Source organism: Pongo abelii, chromosome 20 (assembly GCF_028885655.2).
Source record: "Pongo abelii isolate AG06213 chromosome 20, NHGRI_mPonAbe1-v2.0_pri, whole genome shotgun sequence".
NCBI lineage: Eukaryota > Metazoa > Chordata > Mammalia > Primates > Hominidae > Pongo > Pongo abelii.
The window spans coordinates 53,554,494-53,581,570 of record NC_072005.2 but is presented as its reverse complement, the minus strand read 5'-3'; the positions used below and the strand labels follow the sequence as shown (position 1 = coordinate 53,581,570).

The 27,077-nt window shown below is 53.5% G+C and overlaps 1 protein-coding gene across 5 annotated transcripts in view; it reads left to right on the top strand.

Annotated features, from left to right (window-relative positions):
* Positions 1 to 23,527, top strand: part of SLC8A2 (solute carrier family 8 member A2) — a 46,733-nt gene extending 23,206 nt beyond the window's left edge. Inside the window, exons 4-10 of one of the 5 annotated variants that reach the window (XM_024238187.3) lie at positions 2,989 to 3,411; positions 9,733 to 9,836; positions 9,987 to 10,004; positions 13,171 to 13,295; positions 13,584 to 13,683; positions 18,889 to 19,167; positions 20,833 to 23,527. In XM_024238187.3, the coding sequence (XP_024093955.1) occupies positions 2,989 to 3,411; positions 9,733 to 9,836; positions 9,987 to 10,004; positions 13,171 to 13,295; positions 13,584 to 13,683; positions 18,889 to 19,167; positions 20,833 to 21,209 (1,426 nt within the window). In that variant the 3' untranslated portion in view covers positions 21,210 to 23,527. Of the gene's footprint in view, positions 1 to 2,988; positions 3,412 to 3,577; positions 3,791 to 9,732; positions 9,837 to 9,986; positions 10,005 to 13,170; positions 13,296 to 13,583; positions 13,684 to 18,888; positions 19,168 to 20,832 lie in introns of those variants that run through there. The other 4 variants (XM_054540797.2, XM_054540800.1, XM_054540796.2 and 1 more) reach the window with 4 other exon arrangements.
* The last annotated feature ends 3,550 nt before the right edge of the window (positions 23,528 to 27,077 follow it).

Below are 27,077 nucleotides of genomic sequence, written 5' to 3'. Positions count from 1 at the left end.
ATACAAAAAATTAGCCAGGCATGGTGGCATGCGCCTGTAATCCCAGCTACTTGGAAGGCTGAGGTAGGAGAATCGCCTGAACCGGGAGGCGGAGGTTGCAGTGAGCCGAGATCGTGCCACTGTACTCCAGCCTGGGCGACAGGGTGACTCCGTCTCAAAAAAAAAAAAAAAAAAAAAAAAAAGGTAGTGCTACAATCTCCACATTCTACTGATCCCTTTATCCCTTATATGTAAATGTCTCATATCCCATGACTTTTAGGACTCTAAGATTATAATATTAATATGTGGATATCACTAGCTAACTGTCATTGTTTTCGCTGTGCCTCTGGGTGCTTCCCCTGTATCAATTCAGTCCTCACCATAGCGCCAGGAGGTAAACACTATTATTAGCCCCTTCCACAGACAAGGAAACCAAGGCTCAGAGGACTGCAGAATCCTGACCGCCCAAGATCACACAGCTGGCATGGCGGCCAAACTGGGCTTGAAGCAGGTCAGTCCACCCTCCTGGGTGCTCCATCACCATGGACAGCGAATCCTGAGCTGAGGGACTCCCTCTTCCCTCCACTGCAGGTCTTTTCACCAGGTTCTATGCCCCCTGCCTCTTGCCAGAACCTTGGGGTCCCTCTCTTCCTCCCACAGAGCTGGAAAACTGGAGCCCGACTCCCCGCCCCCACCTTTTTGAGACGGAGTCTTGCTCTGTCACCCAGACTGGAGTGCAGTGACGTGATCTCGGCTCACTGCAACCTCTGCCTCCCCAGTTCAAACAATTCTCATGCCTCAGCCTCCGGAGTAGCTGGGACTACAGGCATGCGCTGCCACACCCCACTAATTTTTGTATTTTTAGTAGAAACGGGTTTTCACTGTGTTGGCCAGGCTGGTCTCGAACTCCTGACCTCAAGTCATCCATTCACTTCAGCCTCCCAAAGTGTTGGTATTACAGGTGTGAGCCACCGTGCCCGGCCCCAGAACCCCTTTAATATGAAAGTGATAGTGAATGCATATGGATCACATAGCAGGGTTGAGAGATAGTGCTGAGCCCCTTACATGTACAGTAGGAGGAATCGGGGGAAATGATAGATTTTCAAGATTCCTTAACATCCTAGAGTCACGCTGATGTCTGCAGCCCTGCCAGGGAGAGCCCACTTACTCCATGACCCCTCAGAATTTCACTCTGACTAATCTAATGTCACCGCCTTGTTCCCTCCCCGGCTCCCCCCATTACAGAGTATCTTATGGGTGCTTCAGAGATTTACACAACTATTACTCTTTTAACACCAAGCCAGCTCGTGTCCCTCCTCTGCTCGGAACGTCCCTCCTTTGCTCGGAAGCTTCACAGGGCTCCTTCCTCACTCAGGGTAAACGCAGAAGTCTTCACCGTGGCCCACCCAGGCCCTAGGAGATCTGCCCCTGTTCCCACTGTGATGTCATCTCCCACCCTCTTGCCCTGGCTCCCTCTGCTGTCATTATGCTGGTCTCCCTGCAGTTCCTCGAAGAGGTGACCTGTTCCTAAGTCAGATCCTGTCCCCTGTCCGGCTGTCCAGTCCCAGGTCAGAGCATTCACACTGCCTGTTCCCTTTACCAAAAATACTCTTTTTGGCCAGGCAGGGTTGCTCACGCCTGTAATCCCAGCACTTTGGGAAGCCAAGACAGGCGTATCTTTTGAGGTCAGGAGTTCGAGACCAGCCTGGCCAACATGATGAAACCCCGTCTCTACAAAAAAGTACACAAAATTAGCCAGGCATGGTGGCAGGTGCCTATAGTCCCAGCTGCTCGGGAGGCTGAGGTGGGAGAATCCCTTGAACCCGGGAGGGGAGGTTGCAGTGAGCCGAGATGAAGACACTGCACTCCAGCCTGGATGACGGAGCGAGACTCCGTCTCAAAAAAACAAAACAAAACAAAACAAAAAACTCTTTTCCAGGCATCCTCCCTATGGCTCACTCCCTCCCCTCCTTCAGGCCTCTGCTCAAATGTTACCTCCTCCAAAAGGCTTTCTTGACCATGCCAACAGCTCCCTCTCCTCACTCCCTACCCTCCTGTTTCTCTCCATAGCACCATCACCACCTGACATCCTGTGTTTGTTTATTGTTCATTCTTCTGCACTAAAACAGAATCTCAAAGCTTCTTATTGCTGCCATTCCCCCAACACTTAAAACAATGCCTGGCACACAACGGTCAGTTATCTGTTGAATGAATGAACCGTAATTAAATCATTAAATGTGCAATTGTCATGGTGATATGGCTCTCCCATGGGGCTGTGAACCCTGTGAGGACAGGGCCTGGTTACTGCTGTGTCCCCAGCACCACTCAGCACAAGGCACAGAACAGGTCCCCTTAGGAGTGTTTGTTGAATGAATGAATGATGCCAAGTGAAGGTGCATGGACTTTCTCTTGGGGGCATCTGGGAAGAGTTTTTATCAGAGGAATGACAGAGTCCTTTCTGGGTCCTATATCCCTGCCACTTAAAATGTGACAAGGACATCCCCTGGAGCTCGTTAGAAATGCGATTCTAGAAACCCGGGAGCTTCTGAACCAGAATCTGCATTTTCACAAGATCCACCAGGGGATTCATATGCACATTAAGGTTTGAGAGCAGGGATGTAGAACACCCCAGGCTCCCTCTCAACTCTTGGACTTTGCATGTGCTGTTCCTTCTGCCTGGAGTATGCCCACCCGCTAATGCCTCCTCCAGGAAGCCTGCCCTGATCTCAACCTGATCATTACCTGTTTAATTCCCACCTTCTGCTCCTCACGAGTTCCACGCGGGGAGGGGCCCACTCTGTCTTGTTCCCGCTCTGCAGCCCTTCCTCCAGGACGCCCACCCCAATTCACCCTCAGTATTACTTGTTTAGTGCCTGTCGACCCTCATACTTGGGAGTTCTTCTATGGCACCTGCTCCTCCTCTGGGAAGCACGTCCAGACTCCCCCCGTACAACACACAGCTGATGACCGACCCTCACCCCGCTCTTCCCCCTCCCCACCCCGCCGCAGCGAGGGCACGCTCGTGTTCAAACCAGGCGAGACGCAGAAGGAGCTGCGCATCGGCATCATCGACGACGACATCTTCGAGGAGGACGAGCATTTCTTCGTGCGGCTGCTGAACCTGCGCGTGGGCGACGCGCAGGGCATGTTCGAGCCGGACGGCGGCGGGCGGCCCAAGGGGCGGCTGGTGGCGCCGCTGCTGGCCACTGTCACCATCCTGGACGACGACCACGCAGGCATCTTCTCCTTCCAGGACCGCCTGCTGCACGTGAGCGAGTGCATGGGCACCGTGGATGTGCGCGTCGTGCGCAGCTCGGGCGCGCGCGGCACCGTTCGCCTCCCCTATCGCACGGTGGACGGCACGGCGCGCGGCGGCGGCGTGCACTACGAGGACGCATGCGGAGAGCTGGAGTTTGGCGACGACGAGACCATGTGAGCACGCCCGTGGCGGCCCGGGAGGGGCGGGGCTTCGGAATGGGCGTGGCCTGATGGGGCTCAGGGGCGGGGCCTTGGTGAGCCATGCCCACATCGTGGGCGGGTCCTGGTGGGGCCTCGGGAGGGGCGGGGCCTGCGTGGCCGTGCCCGCGACGTGGGCGGGGCTTCACTGAACAGCTGGGCCCTTAGGAGGGGAGGGACTTGAGTGAATCGTGCCCCAAAGTGGGCTTGGCCTCGGGAGGGGCGGGGCCTAGGTGTGCTGTGTCCACCACGTGGGCGGGGCCTGGTGGGGTTGTGACTGTGAAATGAAGAGGCGAGGTCTAGAGGGGCGGCCGGACAGGTGAGAAGAGGGCCCCAAGGAGGAAGGGTGGACGAGGTGAGGAGAGATGGGACAGGGGCCTGGGGAGAGCGGTGTGGGGCCTTAATTGGTAGCTCATGGTGTGTGTCCTGAAGAAGAGGGCCCAGGGAGATGTGGGGAGAGGCCTGTGGAGATGAGACGCTGTCTGTGGCTGTGGAGAGGGGGCGGGTCCAGGGCGATGGGTGGGGTCTGGGTTTGGACATATGACACCAGGAAATGGGATAATGGATGTGGGCTGCGGAAGAAGGCGGGGCCTAACAAGATAGGTGGGGCCTGGGGACGCGCAGCTAGGGAAGGGGTGGGGCTTCTGGGTATGAGGAAGAACCTGGGGAAATAGCGGGGCACCTAACGGGAATCTGGGCGAGGCTTTGGGAAAAGATAGTGCTGGAATCTGGGGGCCTGGGAAGGCAGGGCAGGGCCTGGGGAGACACTGGGGAGCCTGAGGGCTGGGATTTAGGAAAATGGGGTCTGGGGAGGTGGGCTGGCTGGATACCCTGAAGACACACACATGTAGACAGACGTTTACAGATTGGACACAAAGCCATTTATACGCACCACACACACATAGACACACACGGCAGGGCCAGGCGTGGTGGTCAACACCTGTAATCCCAGCGCTTTGGGAGGACGAAGCAGGAGGATCATTTGAGGCCAGGAGTTCGAGAGCAACCTGGGCAACATAGCAAGACTCCTACTCTAAAAATAATTTTTTAAATTAGTGGTGGCGCATGCCTGTAGTGCCAGCACTTTAGGAAACTGAGGCGGGAGGATGGCTTGAGCCTTGGAGACCAGCCTCTACTCTACTAAAAATTGTTTAAAATTAGCTGGGCATGGTGGTGTGCACTTGTAGTCCCAGCTACTTGGGAAGCCAAAGCAGGAAGATGGCTTGAGCCCACGAGTTAGGTGCTGTAATGAGCTGTGATCACCCACTGCACTCCAGCCTGGGCGACACAGTGAGACCCTGTCTCAAAAAAAGAAAAAAAAAACAAACACATGCAGACACACATAAAGTCACAGACACGTACACTAAATTATTAAGTCAGGGCTGTTCTCACGCCCAGATCCCTGGCCACCCCTTACACAGGTGCCCGAGTGTCCCCCAATGTGTGCCTGAAGCCTCACATTCCCCCACCCCACTGCCCAGGATGCAGGCAGCGCCTGCCCCTCCTCTGCCTGCTCCCTTCCACCCCCGCATGCCCGTCTGTCTCCCTCCTCCGTGCCGCCCACGCGCCTCCTACTCAAGCGGAGTCCCCACCGCGCTCCCCCTCCCTCCTCCTCCCAGCCTCTGCGCTTCCGCCTCGGGCAGCACTCAGCTTCTCACTGCTCTCGCTGTCTCTCCGTCTCTCCCTCTGCGTCTCTGCATCTCTCACTCCCTGGGCTGTCTCTCTCTGAGTCTCTGCGTCTCTGTTCATCTGCGGCTGTCTGTCCCCAGCACCTCGCTCTCTGACTCAGCTTCTATTTCAGGCACGCTCCACACCTTTCCATCTCTCTGTCTGGCTTGGTCTCCGCCTGAGGGTTGTTGAGAACTTGGGTTGGGGGCTGCGAGAGGCACCATCCCAGACCCCTCTCTCACACCAAGAGATGGGGAATGGAGAGTTTTCTTTCTGCTTCTTCCGGTCCTTCTTATAGTCCAACCTGCTTCCCTCCTGCTGCTGCAACCCTACAGGCCCTGTCCTCCCCCACACGGCTTCCCCAGGCTGGGACACCGTCTGTCCCCCACCCCCACAAGCTCCCAGCTGTGGCTTCAGAAGACAGAGAACAGGAGGCTAATTAGTGTTTAGGGAAACTCTTCCTTCCTCTGATGGGCAGGTGCTAATTAGAGGCGCTTTGAAGCAGCTGGGCTGGAGATGGAGGAGAGACACCCAGAGATGGGGTGGCAGGGAGAACATGAGAGACACAGAGACAGAGACCCAGAGATAGACGCAGGGAGAGCTGAAGACAGAATAACAGAACTGGAGAGAGAAACAGAGACAGAACAGAGAGACAGAGACACAGAAAGACAGGAACTTAGAGGCCGGGCACGGTGGCTCATGCCTGTAATCTCAGCACTTTGGGAGGCCAACACGGACGGATCATCTGAGGTCAGGAGTTCGAGACCAGCCTGACCAATATGATGAAACCCCGCCTCTACTAAAAATACAAAAATTAGCCAGGCGTGGTGGCATGCACCTGTAATCCCAGCTACTCGGGAGGCTGAGACAGGAGAATCGCTTGAACCCAGCAGGCGAAGGTTGCTGTGAGCTGAGATCACGCCATTGCACTCTAGCCTGGGCAACAAGAGCGAAACTCCATCTCCCTCCCAAAAAAAGGAAGAGACACAGAGACAGAGATGCCTTGAGAGAGGGAGAGAGGTGGATATTGAAAGACTGAGATGGAGGGAGACTGAAAGGCAGAGAGATGGAGAGGCGATAAAGACACTCATGGAGGAGAGAGACTGACCCAGTGAAGGAGAGGTTCTCACGATGCTGCAGAGAGAAAAGGGAGTTTGGGTCAGGAGACTGGGTCTGAGATCAGAGGTCGGCAGGGGAGAAGGGCAGGAGAGTGGAGTTTTCAGGAAACAAGGGGGCAGGCTGGGGAGGAAATCTGCTTCCTTTGATCTCAGGAAGTCCTGCCTTGGTCTAGCTCGAGTCCCTCTTGCTGTTTCCTGCGCGTTGGGATTCTCCTGCATCTGGGTCCCCTGAGGGCGCGCCTGCCAGGGTGCAGTTGACGTGCCTGTCACTGCACGTCAGTCACTGTGTGTCAGCGGATCGCAGCGTGTCTGCGAGAGTGAGCGACAGAGGTGTGTGTGTCACCCTGTCAGCATGTCACTGTGTCGGCAGCTGTCTGTGTGTGTCAGGATGTGTGAGGAGCATGTCTCGGGAGACCCTCCCTTCTCGTTGGCCCCAGCATTTCAGCACCGCGGACAGCTCACCGCCCACGCCGAGGTCGGGGGCGGCCCTTTCTTTCCACCCACAGAAAATTGAAAATATCCTGAAACCAGGAGGGTGGAGGTGGGCGGATGTCCCCACATGGCCGTCTTGTGTGCGCCTGTCCTTGCGCGGGTGTCGCTGTGTCTTGTGCGTGTTTGTGTGTTGAGATGCGTTTTTTGAATGACTGCCTGATTGAAACTCTTCTGCTTGAAGTGCGTTGACTTTTGTTACTCCATTATTTAGACTCTGAAAGACAGAGACAGGGAGAGAAGAATCCAGATAAAGAAGGGCAGGCCAGGTGCTGTGGCTCACACCTGTAACCCCAGCACTGGGGAGGCCAAGGTGGGAGGATCACTTGAGGCCAGGAATTCAAGACCAGCCTGGGCAACATAGTGAGATCCTGTCTCTATAAAAAATTTAAAAGTAGCCAGATGTGGTGGCACACGCTTATATTTCCAGCTACTTAGGAGGCTGAGGTGGGAGGATTGCTTGAGCCCTGGAGATCAAGGCTGCAGTGAGCCATGATTATGCCACTGCACTCCAGCCTGGGCAACAGAGCGAGACTTTGTTTCAAAAAAAGGGAGATCAGAGAGATGAGAAGAGACTGAGACAGAGAACGGAGAGAGTCAGAGTCAGAGAGAGAGAGAGAGACTGCTGGAGAGTCAGAGAGACAGACAGTCAGAGATGGAGAGATAGACCCAGAGAAGCTGAGAGAGGCAGAGAGAGAAAAGAAGATGGAAAATGTAGGGACAGAGATGCAGAGAGGCACTGAAGGAAGTAAACAGAGACACCAAGAGGCATCAGGAGTTAGATATAAGGTAGGAGCGTCTACGTGGTACCACAGTGAGGGGCTGCAGGGTGGCGATGTCACCAAGGCTGTGGTGGGGGAGTCGTGCTAACTGACGGACATCTGGTCCATGCAGTCTTGCCACTGCAGTGGGAATGGCTGTAGGGTGTGATGGCGTGTAGGTGTGGGCGGTGTGATCGGCTGTGCTTCCTCGATTGGGTGACTGTGTGGGCTGGGTGTTTGTGTTTCTGGGTTCTGGGGCCAGGCCTTGTGGGACTACATGGTTCCTACAGCCAAAAGAGTTGCCAGTGGCAAAGCTGTGGGCATTCTGGGTTTGTGGGTCTTTGGGGTCGAGGGGCGTGGGTTATGTGCCTGAAGGTGACAGGTAACTTCTGGCTGTTTCCTGCCACCCCCTGGTTACCATAGGAGCAGAGATGCTGAGAAAATCAATTAGCATCAGCACTTGGTTAACTCTCCAAATCTGGTTAGGACAGAGAGCAGGAAGCTGAGGGTTTTCTGTGCTGAAGGATTGGAGTTAGCAAAATATGTATGGAGGGGGTGTACTCCATGCCAGGGACTGTTCTGGGTGTTGGAGATAAAACAAAAAACATAAATGAACTTACCTGAGGGAACTTAAATTTAAAGATGGGGAAGCAAATGGTAAATAATGAACAATAAACCAAATAAATGTTAGAGGGTGTTAGAAGGTGATATTTAAAGAAGACAGGCCAGGTGCCATGGCTCACATCTGTAATCCCAGCACTTTGGGAAGCCAAGATGGGAGGATCACTTGAGGGCAGGAGTTCAAGACCAGCCTGGGCAATGTGGTGAGACCCTATCTCTACAAAAAATAAAAAATTAACTGAGCATGGTGGTGTATGCCTGTAGTCCCAGCTACATGAGAGGCTGAGGCAGGAGGATCGCTTGAGCCCAGGAGTTTGAGGCTGCATTGAGCTATGATTGCACCACTGCGCTCCAACCTGGGTGACACAGCAAGACCTTGTCTCCAAAAATAATAATAAATACATTAAAAAGAAAGACAACAGAGCAGTATAAGGGAGTGCTGGAGGGGGAGAAGTGAGGGATTTCACTATTAAATAAGATGGAAGAAGTGGGCCTCATTGAGAAGGTGAAGTTTGAATGAAGAACTGAGGAAGGGAGCCTGGGGGAAGAATGTTCTAGGCAGAGGGAACAGCCAGTGCAAAAGCCCTGAGGCATGAGCAGGCCTGGCTTGTTCAAGGAATAGCAAGGAGGCCAGAAAGGGAATGAGTGCTAGATTGCAGGGGGTCTTGTGGGCCATTCTAAGGACTTCGACTTTCATTCTGTGAGAGATAGGAGCCATGCAAATGTTTTGCACAGGGGAGGGACCCGGTCTGACTTTGGTTCTATCAGGATCACTCTGGCTGCTCTTGGAAGAACAGACTGTGGGGGGTGAAGCTGAAGCATGGGATTGTTTAGGAGGCAACTAGTAATCTAGGTAGGAGACCATAGTGGCTGGGCTGGAGTGCAGGGGTTAACAGTCTGGATTCTGACAGTTGTAAGTTCAAATCCTGTCTCAACCATGAGCTCATACCGCTTTACTTTTTTTTTTATTATTATTTTTTGAGATAGTATCTCGCTCTGTTGCCAGGCTGGAGTGCAGTGGCATGATCTCAGCTCACTGCAACCTCCACCTCCCAGGTTCAAGCGATTCTCCTGCCTCAGCCTCCCGAGTAGCTGGGACTACAGGCATGTGCCACCATACCCAGCTAATTTTTGTGTTTTTAGTAGAGACGGAGTTTCACCATGTTGGCCACGATGGTCTCGATCTCTTGACCTCATGATCCACCCACCTCGGCCTCCCAAAGTGCTGAGATTACAGGTGTGAGCCACCGCGCCCGGCCTATTTTTTAAAATAAATTATTTAATATAAATAGAGATGGGATCTCAATATATTGCCCAGGCTGGTCTCGAACTCCTGGCCTCAAGCAACCCTCCCTCCTCAGCCTCCCAGAGTTCTGGGATGACAAGCATGAGCCACTGCACCCAGAATGCTTTACTTTAATCAGACTCAGCTTCCTCACCAGTGCCTGGTTTTGTTTCTGTCAAATGGGGATGATAATAGAGCCTTCCTCCCTGCGTGGTGGTGAGGATTAAATGAGATTGTGGAGTCTGGGACAGAGGAGGTGCTTGGAAAACTGGGTGGCTGCCAGGAGGGTTGCCTGGTGAGTCTGGGGAGAGGTCCTTACGCTGAGTGTTCTGCCTCCGCCTTGCTCCCTGCACAGGAAAACTCTTCAGGTGAAGATAGTTGATGACGAGGAATATGAGAAAAAGGATAATTTCTTCATTGAGCTGGGCCAGCCCCAGTGGCTTAAGCGAGGGATTTCAGGTGAGGGGTGACCAGTGGGCTGTGGGAGAAGTAAGGGGTCCAGGGTCGGGGGCCTTTCAGGGGCTCAATTGCAGGCACTCCTTAAAGCTCGTGGACCTGAGCTTCGTGGGGAACTGATCTCACTGTCTGCCTGTCTTTGTTTCTCCCCAGCTCTGCTACTCAATCAAGGTGAGTGAAGTCACCTGTGGGCTCTGAGTGGGGAGGAGCCACTGGAAGAGGGCCTGGGGGAGGGTCCCAGCCCCAAAGCTACTCTTCCAGGTTGGGTTTGAGGCAGATTGGAGGTGAGATAAAGGCAGATTCAGGGCTGGGGGACAGTTCAGGCTGGCCTGAGAGTTGTTGGTGCCTGTGTGAGTTTGGGATTACAGTTAGCATTTTGGAGGTCAAGATTATGTCTGTAACATGGTGAAACCCCATCTCTTGTAAAGATACAAAAATTACCTGGGTGAGGCCAGGTGCGTTGGCTCACACCTATAATCCCAGCACTTTGGGAGGCCGAGGAGGGTGGATCACCTGAGGTCAGGAGTTAGAGAGCAGCCTCACCAACATGGTGAAACCCCGTCTCTACTAAAAATACAAAATTAGCCGGGCCTGATGGCACACGCCTGTAATTCCGCTCGAACCCGGGAGGTGGACGTTGCGGCGAGCTGAGATCGCGCCATTGCACTCCAGGCCGGGGAACAAGAGCGAAACTCTGCCTCAAATAAATAAAAAAAATTAGCTGAGTGTGATGACAGGCATCTGGAATCCCAGCTGCTTGGGAGGCTGAGGCAGGAGAATCGCTTGAACCCGGGAGGCAGAGGTTGCAATGAGCCAAGATTGTGCCACTGCACTCCAGCCTGGGCAACAGAGCAAGACTCTGTCTCAAAAGAAAAAAAAAAGATTATGTCTATAATCAGGGTTGTAAGTCATACAATCAGATCTGGGTTTGTGAGAGTGGGGTCAGAGAGAATCCAGTTTGGGGTTGATTAGGAGTGAGGTGGGGTTTGGATTGGAGATCGGGGTTAGGACCGTGTTAAGGTGAGAGTCACAGTGGAGGTTCTTTCCTGCTGGTGGGATCAGATTAGAATTAGAGTCAGATTTAGGTCAAAGCTAAAGTTGGACTTTGAGGTGAGTGATAGAGTTTGAGGAATTTAGGTTAGAATTGGGGCCAAGGACAGAGATTGGAGTAAGAGTTAGGGCTAAGGTCAGTGGCTTGGAGATGGACAAAGTCATTTTGGAGTCAAGATCAGAATTGGGATCCGAGGTTAGGATTAGGGTTAGATTAAAGATTGTATTCGTTGGAGGAAGCAATACAAGCTGCTATAACAAACTGACCCACAAATCCCAAGGGCTTAACACAGTAAAAGTTATTTCTTGGCTGGGCACAATGCCTCATGCCTGTAATCCCAGCACTTTGAGAGGCCCAGGCGGGCGGATCACTTGAGGTCAGGAGTTCAAGACCAGCCTAACCAACATGGTGAAACCCTGTCTCTACTGAAAATACAAAAATTAGCTGGGCATGATGGTGGGCACCTGTGATCCCACCTATTCAGGAGCCTGAGGCAGGAGAATCACTTGATCCTGGAAAGCGGAGGTTGCAGTGAGCCGAGATCGTGCCACTGCACTCCAGCCTGGGTGACAGAGTGAGACTCCATCTCAGAAAAGTAAGAGAGAGAGAGAGGGAGGGAGGGAGGGAAAGAAGGAAGGAAGGAAGGAAGGAAAGAAGGAGAAGAGACAAAAAAAGTTATTTCTTGCTCAGGCAAAGTTGTTTTTTGTTTCTTTGTTTGTTTTTGTGAGACGGAGTTTCGCTCTCGTTGCCCAAGCTAGAGTGCAATGGCACGATCTCGGCTCATGGCAACCTCCGCCCCCGGGTTCAAGAGATTCTCCTGCCTCAGCCTCCCGAGTAGCTGGGATTACAGGCACCTGCCACCACACCTAGCTAATTTTTTTGTATTTTTTAGTAGAGATGGGGTTTCACCATGTTGGCCAGGCTGGTCTCGAACTCCTGACCTCAGGTGATCCACCTGCCTTGGCCTCCCAAAGTGCTGGGATTACAGACATGAGCCACTGTACCTGGCCTCTCAGGCAAAGTTTTACGAGAGTGTTCCTAGTTGGTGGGTGGCTTTCTTCTGCCATGTGGCCATTCCATCTTGTGACTCCACTGTGCCAGGGAGCTTTGGCATTGTGGCTGGGTTTGCTGCTGGTGAACAGGGCAAGAGAGTTTGGAGGCTCACATGGGAGGTTTTCGGGGGCTAAGCCTGGAGGGACTGACCATCACTTCTGCCCACATTCTAGTGTCCATAACTCAGGCCATGGCCACACCCAGCTGCAAGGGAGGCTGGGAAATGTAGTTCAGCTCTTTGCCCAGGAAGGAGAGGAAACAGGTTCAGGTGAACACACTTCAGCTTCTGCCATGTGGTCAAGCTCCTCATGAGTGATGGTGTCAGAGTTGGGAGTTGGGACTGAGGTTTGAGGTCAGGTGTAGGACTGGAGTTAGATCTGGAGATAGAGTTTGGGATTTGGCTTGGGGTTATTGATGCTCCAGGTTATGGTGAAAGTTAGAGTCGGGATTAGGGTTTAGGGCTAGGGTTGTGCTGAGGTCAGACCCAGGGCTGAGGGTTGGGGTTTGGAGTCAGTGTTGATGACAGGCTCCCATTTGGGGCCACAGTGAGAGTCCAGCTCAGAGTTAGGGACGGACCAGAATTAGGGTTGGGCTGCTGCTGGGCTTGGAGTCAGGGGTCAGCATACTTTGGGGAGAGAAGCGAGCTCAGGACCAGGATGTAGGTGGGTCTGGTTCCGAGATTTGTGTCAAAATCGGGTGTCCTCCCCTTTCCTCACCACCTCAGCCACACTCTAGGATGTTTCCAGAAATTGGATGTAGAGACCGGGCCTCCCCTATCAGGGTGGCAACAATGATGATAATGTTGGTGATAATAATAAAGATAATAACATGTATTGAATATTTATTGTGTGCCAGGCACTGTTCTAAGCACTTCACACGAATTAATTCATTTAAGTCTCACAACCACCCCATGAGGTAGGTACTAATTATTGTGCCCATTTAACAGATATGAAAACTAAGGCACAGAGAGGCTCAGGCATTGCCTAAGGTCTCACAGCCTCCACCATACGAACCCCAGAGCCCACCAGCTAAAGATCATGAACCAGCCCTTGGGAGCTGGACCTCGGGGTTGAAGGAGACGGTGGTCAGGCGGGAGGCTGGGAGGAGTCACCAAGGAGCTTCCCAGAGGAGAACAGATAGGCTTTCTCTAACTATGGGGACAGGTAGTAAAGGCATCACAGGCCCAGTTAGGTAAGTCTCCCAGGAGTCTAACCCCCATCCCTCATGCTGCAGGGGATGGGGACAGGAAGCTAACAGCCGAGGAGGAGGAGGCTCGGAGGATAGCAGAGATGGGCAAGCCAGTTCTTGGGGAAAACTGCCGGCTGGAGGTCATCATCGAGGAGTCGTATGATTTTAAGGTGATTTTCCGGGGCCTCACCTTCCTGGAGTCCAGCCTGGGTCATTTCCTTGGGGAGGGTCCGGAAAGCGGGGAGCCACAAGGTTTCTAAGATCAGGCCAAAGGAGGGTCCCACGTCAGGACCACGGACAGCACATGCCTCTCTTTTTCCTTGCTTGCCTTCAGAACTGGGGTGTGGAAAGTTAAGGACCCCTGGGCACAGGCTGTGAGCCCCCGACCCAGGACCCCTCATGGAGCTTCCCTGGTTCGCTCAGGGGCAGTGACCTCTCCCCCACCCTCTCGTCCCCAGAACACGGTGGATAAACTCATCAAGAAAACGAACTTGGCCTTGGTAATTGGGACCCATTCATGGAGGGAGCAGTTTTTAGAGGCAATTACGGTGAGCGCAGGTAAGTGGGGAGGGAGGAGAGAGAAGAGAGAAAGATGGAGAGACAGAGACACAGGGAAAGGGGGAGAAATGAATGGAGAGACAGAGACACAGGGAAAGGGGGAGAAATGAATGGAGACACAGGCACAAAGATAAAGAAACAGGCAGGGCGCGGTGGCTCACGCCTGGAATCCTGGCGCTTTGGGAGGGTGAGGCGGGAGGATTGCTTGAGGCCAGGAGTTTGAGGCTGCAATGAGGCGTGATCGTGCCTCTGCCCTCCAGCCTGGGCAACAGAGCAAGACCCTGTCTCTAAAAAAAATACAAGCAGGAGAGACAGACACACAGAAATACACAGGGAGAATCAGAGAGACATGGAGAAGACATGAGACAGAATGAATGGTGCAAACTGAAATGGGCGGGGGAGAGGGAGAGGCAGGTAGATGAGGACACAGAAAGGGCAGAGAAGGGACAGGCGGCGGCTGGAGTGGCTGGGAGGGTTTATGTTTGGCTCTGGGCTGAACCGGGAGGGTTCCCAGCCTGGGCTTTCTCCCACCGTCAGGCATCAGGAGGGTGGGAACAGATTAAATGGCGTGGCCACCCCAGAGAGAGCCTGGGTTCCTCCGTTGCCCTGGAGACAGTCACCAGGGCACCGAGCTCTTTCCCACCTGCTCGGGTCACCACCCTCCTTGGCCTCAGACAGGCCCACACTGCCCCCTTGTGGCTAGAGACACTACGACACTTGGACCCACGGACGGTCTTCTTGGAAGCCAACACTGGCCTTTTGTGATATGGATCGGGGAGACTGAGGCTCAGAGACAGAGGAGGGAGTGGCCTGAAGTCCCACAGGGAGTCCAGAAAAGGCCCAAGGTTGGAGCTCAGGGCTTCAGTCTCTTACATAACATCAGGGTTAAGGCCCCAGCTCTTGGGAACTGAAGGCATACATGGAATTGTGGTTGCAAAGAAACTGGGCGAGCAGGATCCAAAAAAACCAGGCTTAGGGGGTGGGAAAATACCAGGCAGCAGGCCTAGAAACACCAGACTGTTTGCCCAGTAGAAACAAAGTGGCATCTCCCTCTGAAGCCACATTCTTCTGACATACTTCTGAGGGATAATCTGGGCCCGACCCTATGTGAGACATTGCCAGGGACACAGAAGTGATTTCTGGCCCTGTCCTTATGGAACTTACAGTCCAGTGTGGGAGACAGACATGTCACAAGAGAGAGACAACCCAGAGTAGGCAGGGCTGGGATGGGAGACCCAGAGGAAAGCCCTGATGCGGTTCCTAACCCAGCCTGAAAGTCAGGGAGGGCTTCCTGGAGGGGGTGGCTTCCCAGCTGAGTCTTCAAATGGGAAAAGATGTCAGCCAGGAGGAGGGAGAAGACAGGGAGAGTGTTTCAGGCAGAGGGAGAGCCAAGCACAGAGGCCCTGGAGTGTGCGAGATTATGGCACATTTTTTGGGTGGGTGCCTGGTGTTGGGCGGGAGGAAGAGGTACCAGGATGAGGCTGGAAATCGGCACATTTCCACACTGCTCCTTGTGGACCACAGTAGGGAGCTTGGGTGGCATTTTGAACACACTGGGGAGCCATGGAGGGTTTTGAATGGGGGAAGCCCCTGGGGCTAGAGAGAGCTTGTGGGAGGAAAGTAGAGAGGGTGTAGAAACTAGCAGGAGAGGCCAGGCGTGGTGGCTCATGCCTGTAATCCCAGCTTTGGGAGTTACTTTGGGAGGCCGAGGCAGGTGGATCACCTGAGGTCAGGAGTTCGAGACCAGCCTGACCAACATGGAGAAACCCCATCTCTACTAAAAATACAAAATTAGCCGGCCATGGTGGCCTGCGCCTGTAATCCCAGGTACTCAGGAGGCTGAGGCAGGAGAATCACTTGAACCTGGGAGGCAGAGGTTGCGGTGAGCCGAGATAGCACCATTGCACTCCAGCCTGGGCAACAAGAGCGAAACTCCATCTAAAAAAAAACTCCATCTAAAAAAAAAACAAAAAACAAAACAAAAAAAGAAACTAGCAGGAGACAGGCCTTGCAGAGGCTCCTCTGAGGTTCATTCCACGAACAATGGGGAGATGGCAAGGGGCTCTTTGAGCTTCGGAACATTTCCTCTGGGGACTTAGTGGAGACGGAGGATGAGGTGGAACTGAAACGAGGTGTGAGGTGGTGGTGGTAGAGACCCAGAGTACATCGGGCTGTGGGTTTATAGAAACCAGGTGGTTAGATCAGGTCATTAGATCGGGGTGGAGGAAGAATAACAACATAACAATAATAATAACAGTAATGATAATCCTGATTATGACAACGGTGACCCTATCATGTCTTTTTTTTTTTTTTTTTTTTGAGATATGTAGTCTCAGTCTGTCGTCCAGGCTGGAGTGCAGTGGTGTGATCTCGGCTCACTATAGCCTCCTCAGCCTCCTCCTCCTGGGTTCAAGCGATCCTCCTGCCTCAGCCTCCTGAGTAGCTGGGATTACAGGCACCCACCACCATGTCTGGCTAAGTTTTGTATTTTTAGTAGATATGGGGTTTCACCATGTTGGCCCGACTGGTCTTGAACTCCTGACCTCAAGTGATCTGCCCACCTCAGCCTTCCAAAGTGCTGGGATTACAGGTGTGAGCTACTGTGCCCAGCTGACCCTATCATGTCTTGAGTGCCAGGCATGGTTGGAAATTTATTTCCTGTGTGAACTCATTTTAATTAATGTATCCTCAGTGTCTGGATCAGAGCTTGGTCACTTTGCACTTTGTCCAGCACGTGCCTTTTGGTTCTTTGCTGTCCCAGCACAGAGCTGCTGGAGGGGTGAGGGAGAAGGGTAGTCCTCACTCCCTTAGGGGATGAGTCGGGTCCCATCTTGCACGCAGAGGTGCTTTTGTACTTCCTTTACCTGCCTTCCTACTGTAAGCTCCTTGAAGGCTGGACTTGGCATGGAATATCTTTGAATTTTCCCCAGGCACCAAAAAAGGCTTTCAGTAATAACAATCGAAACAATAGTAATAACGCTGGAGGTGTCCGAGACCGTTGACAGCACTTTACATGAACCAACTCATTCTGTCATCACAAGTTTCCCATGAAGCAGGTATAATTATTTATCACAGATAGGCACCCAGAAGGCCAGAGAGGTGAGGACACTGATTCAGGATCGCACAGTGGATCCAGAGTTGGACACCAGAGAGGTGACTTCAGAGTGACAGGCATAACCACGAGCCTCCCTGTAGAGGGGAGCAGCTGGGGAAGTCAGCTGAGGCCAGAGTCCACAGAATACCAAGCCTAGGCGTGTGGGCCTAGGTTTGAAGGTAGTACAGAACCAAGGAAGGATTTGAAGCAGGGCAGGCAGAAGCCTCAACTGACATAGTGATGCAGTAATAGCAGCCGCCTCCCTCCCAAAGAGCGTGGCCTCCCTGCTCTGACCTCAGCCATGTCTTACATCAGTTAGGGATGCGTTCAGCAGTGACTGGTCAGGAGCTACGTTCGTTCTCATCAGCATCCTTCCAGATGTAATGTGTGCCACACACAAGTGTGGTCATTGATTCTCATTCATTGCTTTATACTAATCAGCGTAGGGTGAGGTAAACAAAACACTGCCTTAGGGCTTTCAGGTTATAAAAGCTACTGCAGGTTGGCTGGGCACGGTGGCTGACACCTATAATCCCAAAACTTTGGGAGGCCTAGGAGGGCAGATCACTTGAGGCCAGGAGTTTAAGACCAGCCTGGCCAACATGGCGAAATCCCGTCTCTAGTAAAAATACAAAAAAATCAGCCAGGTGGGGTGGTGCACACCTATGATTCCAGCTACTCGGTAGACTGAGGCATGAGAATCACTCGAACTCAGGAGGCGGAGGTTACAGTAAGCTGAGATCACACTACTGCCTCGGTAACGGAGGGAGACTCTGTCTCAAAAAAAAAAAGTCACTGCAGGTCCAAAGCTGGTCAAATTAGGTCACAATAGGTGATACAGCTCTAAGCATGAGGCATCCTTTACAAAGCTCAGAAAACACATCCATAACCCAATGCCCATATCAGGAAAGCCAGGGCTTTCCAGAAACCCTCTGTTTATATCTCATTGGCAGACTGGGTCAGATAGTCACTCACAAGGGGAATTCTGGCAAAACAAGTATTTAGCCAGGGACATGGCAACTGCCAACTGCAAGGGATTCTGGGAAAGTGAATACTGTATTTTTATCTGAGGCCATAGCTGTTGCTAGCCTCAAGGGATTCTAGGAAAGTGATTAATTTTGGCTGGGTATATAGCCCTCTAGCTGCAACGGATTCTGGGAAAGTGAGTACATTTAGTGGAGACTGTGGCTTTGGTTAGCTGCAGTGAATCTGAGGAAGTGAGTAGTTCTAGCTGTGGACTGGTTTTCAGTAGCTGTGAAGGCTTCTTGGAAAATGAATAATTTTAGCTAGGGGTATGGCTGTCCCTGGCAGCAAAGGGTCCTGGGGAACCGGATATTTTTAGCTGGGCAGATGTGGCCTCCTCTAGCTTCAAGGGATTCTGGGAAAGTAACTTTTTAGCGTTGACTTGGCCACATTTAGGTGCAAGCAGTTCCGGGAAGGTAAATATTTTTCACCTGGGCCCATTCATGCTCCTAGCTTCAAGGGATTCTGGGAAAGTAATGGGTTTTAGCTGCTGACTTGGCCACATTTAGGTGCAAGGGATTCTGGGAAAGTAAATATTGTCAGCTGGGCCCATTCACACTCCTAGCTTCAAGGGATTATGGGAAAGTAACTGTTTTTAGCTGCTGACATGGTAACACTTAGGTGTAAGGGATTCTGGGAAAGTAAATATTTTTCATGTGAGCCCATTCACACTCCTAGCTTCAAAGGATGCAGGGAAAGTAACTGTTTTTAGCTGCTGACATGGCCACACTTAGGTGCAAGGGATTCTGGGAAAGTAAATATTTTTTTACCTGGCCTCAGTCATGCTCCTAGCTCCAAGGGATTCTGGGGAAGTAACTGTTTTTAGCTGCTGAGTTAGCCATATTTAGATCCAAAGGATTCTGGGAAAGTAAATATTTTTCACCTGGGCCCATTCATGCTCCTAGCTTCAAGGGATTCTGGGAAAGTAACTGTTTTTATCAGTTGACTTGGCCACATTTAGGTGCAAGGGATTCTGGGAAAGAAGTTCATTCCGTGGGACTGGCTGTCAGGAAGTTAGACAAAATGGGGCTTCTGTAGGCAAGGAAGGAAGTCCGAGTGTATGCCCCAGCTGGGTCGTGTGCCCACAGGGGATGAGGAGGAGGAGGAGGACGGGTCCCGGGAGGAGCGGCTGCCGTCGTGCTTCGACTACGTGATGCACTTCCTGACGGTGTTCTGGAAGGTGCTCTTTGCCTGTGTGCCCCCCACCGAGTACTGCCACGGCTGGGCCTGCTTTGGCGTCTCCATCCTGGTCATCGGCCTGCTCACCGCCCTCATTGGGGACCTCGCCTCCCACTTCGGCTGCACCGTTGGCCTCAAGGACTCTGTCAATGCCGTTGTCTTCGTGGCCCTGGGCACCTCCATCCCTGGTAACACCCTGGGAGACTTTGGTGGGGTAGGATCTCAGATGAGCCAGGCAGGGGCAACACAGGATCCTGCCGAAATGAGGTGGGTGGAGTCACACAGCGCCCATGTGGTGGGTCTCAGAGAAATACCGAGGTGGGGCATAATAGAAGCCAGGCAGCAGGTCCCCTAGATGCAAGATGTGAACTGAATCCTCCCCAAAAGCACCCAGGTGGAAGGTCCCATAAAACTAAGGTAGCAGGAAATGCTAGAAACCATACAATGGATTTCATAGAGAGAAGGTGGCAGCGCGGGGAAGAGACAGCTGTGGGGAGAGGGGTTCCTAGGAAGACGGTGTGGATGTCAGAGAAGCCAATCAGTGGGTTCCATAGAAACAAGCCGTTGATGCCCCATCCCGCAAGAAACCAGACAGAAGAGTCCATGGAACTATGTTGGGGGACATGACAGAAACCAGGCCAGTGAACCTCAAAGTTTTTTTTTGGGGTTTTTTTTTTTTTCCGGTGGGGGGACAGAGTCTCTCTCTGTCGCCCAGGCTGGAGTGCAGTGATCTTATGATCTCAGCTCACTGCAACCTCTGCCTCCCAGGTTCAAGCGATTCTTCTGTCTCAGCCTCCCGAGCAGCTGAGACTACAGGCACATGCCACCACCCCCAGCTAATTTTTACATTTTTAGTAGAGATGAGGTTTCACCATATTGGCCAGGCTGGTCTCAAGCTCCTGATCTCGTGATCTGCCCGCCTTGGCCTCCCAAAGCGCTGGGATTACAGGCGTGAGCCACCACGCCCGGCCAAACCTCAAAGTTTTAACTAAGATGAGGGAACAGGTGGGTGCAGTGGCTCACGCCTGTAATCCCAACACTTTGGGAGGCCAAGGCAGGGGGAGGATCACTTGGGCCCAGAAGTTTGAGGCCAGCCTGGGCAACATGGTGAAACCCCATCTCTACAAAAAATACAAAAATTAGCTGGACGTGGTGGCGCATGCCTGTGATCCCAGCTGCTCGGGAGGCTGAGGTGGGAGGATCACCTGAGCTGGGGAAGATGAGGCTGCAGTGAGCCATGATTGTACCACTCTACTCCAGCCTGGGTAACAGAGCAAGACCCTGTCTCAAAACAAAACAAACAAAAAATATAGCCGGGCGCGGTGGCTCACACCTGTAATCCCAGCACTTTGGGAGACCGAGGCGAGTGGATCACCTGAGATCAGGAGTTCGAGACCAGCCTGGCCAACATGGTGAAACCCCGTCTCTACTAAAAACACAAAAACTTAGCAGGGCGTGGTGGGCGCCTGTAATCCCAGCTACTCAGAGAATCGCTTGAACCCGGGAGGCAGAAGCTGCAGTGAGCTGAGATCGCGCCACTGCACTCCAGCCTGGGTGACAGATCAAAACTCCGTCTCGGAGGAAAAAAAAAAAAATCAGGCAGTGAGTCCCATAGAGAATGAATCCCACAGAAAGCAGGCGGCGGGTCCCATAGAAAGCCGGCAGCAGTTCCAGTGGCGAGCAGGCCTAGAGGTGGTGATGGACTTTGCCTCTTGGGTGGGGGTCAGGGGTCTTGAGCCCACACTGCCCGCAGAAAGCAGGCGACGGGGAAAGGCTGGGAGGGGGCAGGCGGATGCCCGCCCCTGTGGGTGGCTGCGCAAAGCCCCTCCGACCCGTATGTCTCTGCCCCGCAGACACGTTCGCCAGCAAGGTGGCGGCGCTGCAGGACCAGTGCGCCGACGCGTCCATCGGCAACGTGACCGGCTCCAACGCGGTGAACGTGTTCCTGGGCCTGGGCGTCGCCTGGTCGGTGGCCGCCGTGTACTGGGCGGTGCAGGGCCGCCCCTTCGAGGTGCGCACTGGCACGCTGGCCTTCTCCGTCACGCTCTTCACCGTCTTCGCCTTCGTGGGCATTGCCGTGCTGCTGTACCGGCGCCGGCCGCACATCGGCGGCGAGCTGGGCGGCCCGCGCGGACCCAAGCTCGCCACCACCGCGCTCTTCCTGGGCCTCTGGCTCCTGTACATCCTCTTCGCCAGCCTGGAGGCGTACTGCCACATCCGGGGCTTCTAGGGCCTTGCGCAGAGACTCGTCCCCACCGCCTGCCCGGGGCTAGGGACTCGGCTGCACCTGCTCTTGGACCCTGGTCTCCTTTTCCCCCCGGACTCGGCCTCCTCTCCTGGGACTCGGCCTCCCTTTTCCGCCCCCTCCCCGGACTTTGATTGCCCCTGTTCTGTGTCCCCAGTAGCTCAGCCTTCCCCCTTCCTCTCGGGAGCCTCCCCGGTTCCTCCCCTACGGTGACCCCAACTCCAGCCCATCCTGTTGGTGACCGTCTATACCCCTGGGGAAATTCCCACCCCAGTCCTCTCCCCAGGGAACCACCCCCGGTAACCATCCTGGGGAGTTTAAGGTCTCTCTCCCTGGTCACCCAGCCTGGCTTTGCCCCCAAAGTCTCCCTTCCCCTAGTGACGCCCCCCCCCCCCACTTCACCCCATGCCCCAGAGCCTCAGAACCTACCCTCCCTGGGGGACCCTCGAAGGAGGCCGTCAGAGGCCGTCTCAGATCCCAGCCCTTCCCCCCAGCCCTCAGGGAGCTCCGCTCAGCCCCGGCGGGGAGGAGAGGGTGGGTGTGTGCGCAAGGAGGCCGCACACCTTTCCAATCCCTCCACTCGGGTTCTTGGGAGGACACTCATTCTCCAGGCTCGGAGACGGGAGGGGAGAAGTTTGGGGTTTCAGTCCCAGGGCTTAGCTGGAGGAGGCATATTTTGAACCTGCAACTTCAGACATTCCAGCGCCCCCACTCGCCCTCCACTACCTCTGAGAGCCCAGCCACGCCTTGGAGGGAGTGGCTTGTGTGTGTATATAGTGTGTTTGGGGGAGGGGGGACGCGGGAGGGTGCATGTCTTGGGAAAAGGGGGTGACAGACTTAACTTTTGAGAGGGCAGCAGACTCCCTCAGCCATGAGAACCAGCTTTGGGGAGGAGGCCGGGAATCAAAGCGAGTCCAGCTGATCTCCCCTGACAATCTGGAAGGTTCATTTTGCCCTCAGTGCCAGCCAATCCGGGCAGGACCCTCGAAGAGGAGACCGAGGGTCCCAGAGGACCAATGCTACAAGCCAGCAAATGCTGCCACATCTCTGCCTGATGGGGGGGTGGGGGCGGGTGGGGGGATGGGACTGGGCCAAGGGATCTGGGTGGGCATTTTTAACTTTGGAGGCCTTCCATCTGTTGGTAGGCCATCTGCATTTTCTTACTGTTGATGTTTCCTGCCCAAAGGACACATTTGGGCAGTGCCACCCACTCCTTGGGCCCCTAGGATGACCCAGCTACCCCCATAACTTTCTGCTTCCCACAGGTTTTCAGCATTCTATCGTCCTGTTGTGCTCAGCCCCAACATCCCAGACCCGTTACCCACTACCCTTCTCTCCCCCAGCTCATCATCAGTCGCTGTCTCTTTTCTGTGATTTCTGTAAAAGTTGCCATAAAACTTTGAAATTCTGCCTGAAAAACAGTCCCGTGGGAAGCTGGGATTGAGGAGGAGGGGGCTAATAAGGTCTCTGACTGAGATCTGGGCAACTGTTAAACCAAGTAATCTGGGTTTTTGCGGCCCGCGGTCGTCTGCGGGACACACCCACATATAGCAGCAGCGCCCGGGTGCAGCCGCCAAGCTCTTCCACTCGCCACGCCACCATCAGTAATGAGCTTCCACTAGCCACACCCCCATCCGTCAGCCTAGCTCTTCCACTAGCCACACCCCCATCCAACAGTCCTGGGCTTCCACTAGCCACGCCCCTCCACTCTCCACGCCCCCATTCGTCAGTCGTGCGTTTCCACTAGCCACGTCCCCATTCATCAGCCAAGCTCCTCCACTTGCTACGCCCGCATCTGTCAATTAGGGGTTTCCACTAGCCAGGGCCCCATCCATCAGCCTAGCTCTTCCACTAATCACACCCCCATTCATCAGTCGTGCTTCAGCCACGCCTTCCTGCTTCAATCAGGGGCTTCCACTAGCCACGCCCCCATACATGAGCCACAGTTTCTCTTTAAAAAGAGAGACGTTCATTTGCCTGAGCGAAAGAGCTGGGGTTGATGGGGTTTCCTAAATAAAGCAAGTAATTTTCTCAGATCCTACAGGAGGAGGGGTGTGTGTGTGTGTGTGTGTGTGTGTGTATGTGTGTTGTGCCAAAGGACACAGCCTGTGTAAAGGTGTGCAGAGTTGTGAGATAATGGCTTTTACAGAGCCCTGGAAATGGTTATTATGAACGAGGTATGGGGTGCGTGAGGAGTGAACTTGAGGACAAATCATAAGAGACTTTATCAGCCACTCTAGGGAGCTTGGAATTTATCCTAAGAGTAAAGGGGAGCTTTGGAAGGGATTAAGTGGGCGAAGGAGGCAGGCGGTTGATATCACCTGATTTATTTTATGAGACGTTCCTCCTGGCTACTGGGGGCTGGGAGACCAGGGACAAGGCTGGAGCAGGGACAGGGGCAGCAGAGGAGGGGAGAGGGGAGTAGGAGGGTGGGAGGGTGATGGTGAGAAGGGAGTGGTTGAGAGAGAATGGATGGGACTGGGTGAGGGAGTTCAGGGAGTGCATCTTGGCAGGAGAGAGGTGGTGTGTTCATTCAAACGGATAGCCAGGGAGAGTTGGGTGAAAGGGCAACTGAGGAGTGGGCAGGGCTGGGGAAAACGAGGGAAGGTGTAGTACCCCAGGGCTAGCAGCAGAGGGAGCGGTTGCCATACCTGGGCTAGAAAGGGTGAGCAGAGGCGCCCGAGGCTGCAGAGACCTGGGTACCTGGGTCTGTAGAGTAGAAGAGTACCGGCATCGCCAAACTGCACTGGGGATGGCGGGGCACCAGGAGAGTAAGCACCTCAACCTCATTCTGCTCCCACCTGCTAGTCTCCTGCCACTTCCTCCCACCGGCCGCACCCAACCTGAAGTCCAAGGTAAGACAATAGGCCCACGGCATGGTGGCTCACGCCTGTAATCCCAGCACTTTGGGAAGCCAAAGCGGGAGGGTCGCTTGAGCCTAGGAATTCAAGACCAGCCTGGACAACATAGCGAGTCCCCGTGTCTCCAGAAACTTTGAAAGTTAGCCAAGCGTGGTGGCATTTACCTGTAGTTCCAGATACTCAGGAGGCTGAGGCAGGAGGATCGCTTGAGCCCAGGAGGTCGAGGCTGCCGTGAGCTATGATTGCATCACTGCACTCCAGCCTGAGTGACAGAGAAAGACCCTGTCTCCCCTCTACCAAAAAAAAAAAAAAAAAAAAATCGACCTTTGGCTTTAGGCCTTGATGAGAACAGGTTTGTGGAAGGTGTAGGGGCAGAAGGTGCACTGATCTGCAGTGGGAGGTGGGGAAACTGAGTCAGGGCATGTAGATCACTCTTTGGAGAATCCTGATGTGAGGAGGGAAGGTTGCTGGAGGAGCAGTAGGGCATTGACTACAGGGGCACAGGAGAGCAAGGGAGGCCTGTGCTAACAGCAGCTGGCAGTGATGGGGATACCCCCAAGCATGATCTCCTTAAACCCATTGCCAGTTCTATACCTCACCCCATTCCACGGAAGAGGAAACTAAGGCTCAGAGAGGTGAAGCAATGTGCCCAAAGTTTCACAGGTAGAAGGGCAAAGATGGGACAGGATGAGGTCCATGATGTAGAATGGGACAAGGGACACCGTCAACTTTTTTTTTTTTTTTTTTTTTAGATGGAGTTTCACTCCTTTTGCCTAGGCTGGAGTGCAGTGGCGCGATCTCGGCTCACTGCAACCTCCACCTCCCGGGTTCAAACGATTCTCCTGCCTCAGCCTCCCAAGTAGCTGGGATTACAGGCGCCCGCCACCACACCTGGCCAATTGTTGTATTTTTAGTAGAGCCGGGTTTTACCACGTTGCCCAGGCTGTTCTCGAACTCCTTTGAACTCCTCACCTCAGGTGATCCACCCACCTCAGCCTCCCAAAGTGCTGGGATTACAGGCGTGAACCATCATGCCAGGTCTGGGACACCTTCATCTTAACAAATGCAAACAAAGAAAGGGGGTATAGAGTCTGGGTGCAGGAAGATGAGTAAGGTCTCAGCTTCAAAGAGGGACACATTGAGAGCTTGAGGCTTGGAAAACATGAGGACTTTCACACCTGTCCCGTCACCTCACCCCGAAGGTGATGATTCTCACCTGGATGCAAAGAGCTCCATGGGGTCAGCTTGGGAGTGATTCACATTGTCCTGGGAGGTAGCACAGTGTAGCGGCTGACCTTCTCTGTGCCTCAGTTCTCTCATCTGGAAAATGGGTGATAATGATGCTAACAGTATGTCACAGGGTTGTCGTGAGGATTAAATGAATATATATTAGCCTCACAGGACGGGTGTAGTGGCTCATGCCTGTTATCCCAGCACTTTGGGAAGCCAAGGTGGGAGGATCGTTTGAGCCCAGAACTTCGAGACCAGCCTGGGCAACACAGTGAGACCCCATCTCTACTAAAAATAAAAATTATCTAGGCATCGTGGTGCATACCTGTAGTCCTAGCTGCTCCAGAGCCTGGGGTGGGAGGATCACTTGAGCCCAGAAGGTTGAGGCTGCTGTGAGTCACGATCATGCCACTGCACTGCAGCCTAGGTGACAGAGTGAGACCCTGTCTCAAAAAACAAACAAATGAACAAAACCCAAGCAAAACCCGAAAGTCATCTGGAGGCAGAACTCCTTCTTCCTGGAGGGACTTCAGTCTTAAGGCCTTCAACTGATTGAATAAGGCCCACCCATACAATCTGCTTCACTCAAAGTCAACCGATATTAAATGTTAATCTCATTTTTTTTATTTTTGAGATGGAGTCTGGCTCTGTTGCCCAGGCTGCAGTGCAGTGGCGCGATCTCAGCTCACTGCAAGCTCTGCCTCCCGGGTTCACGCCATTCTCCTGGCTCAGCCTCCCGAGTAGCTGGGACTACAGGCGCCCGCCACCACGCCTGGCTAATTTTTTGTATTTTTAGTAGAGACGGGGTTTCACCGCATTAGCCAGGATGGTCTCGATCTCCTGACCTTGTGATCTGCCCGCCTCAGCCTCCCAAAGTGAGCCACTGCGCCCGGCTGTTAATCTCATTTTTAAAATACCTTTAAACCAAGTCCCAGCTATTCAGGAGGCTGAGGTGGGAGGATCGCTAGAACCCGGGAGGCAGAGGTTGCAGTGAGCCAAGATTGCACCACTGCACTCCAGCCCAGGCAACAGAGCAAGACCCTGTCTCAAACAAACACACACACACACACACACACACACACACACACACACACACACACACACACACACACACACACACACACACACACACACACACACACACACACACACACCCACACCCCTTCACAGCAACATCTAGGCTGATGCCTGAACATGAGGGCAGCACAGCCTAGCCACGTGGACACATATGATTCACCACCACAAGAGGTCCCTCTTTTCCCTTTGCTTCCTCTCTGTCCATCCATCATGTCCCCGCTGGCCACCGTCTTAGGCTGAGCACCAACAGAAGCCAGCCCACAGCAAGGATGGGAGGGAAATAGTTTATTTGCGAGGTGATTCCAGGAGGCACTGGAGGGAGATGGGAAAGAAAACCATTAAAGGTGGTGTTGAGGGCTGGGCACAGTGGCTCACGCCTGTAATCCCAGCACTTTGGGAGGCCAAGGTGGGCGGATCATCTGAGGTCAGGAGTTCAAGACCAGCCTGGCCAACGTGGTGAAACTCCATCTCTACTAAAAATAGAAAAATTAGCCAGGCACGGTGGCAGGCGCCTATAATCCCAGCTACTCGGGAGGCTCAGGCAGGAGGTTCACTTGAACCCAGGAGGCAGAGTCTGCAGTGAGCCGAGATCACACCACTGCACTCCAGCCTGGGTGACAGACCGAGACTCCATCTCAAATAAATAAATAAATAAATAAATAAATAAATAATCAAGGCAGCATTG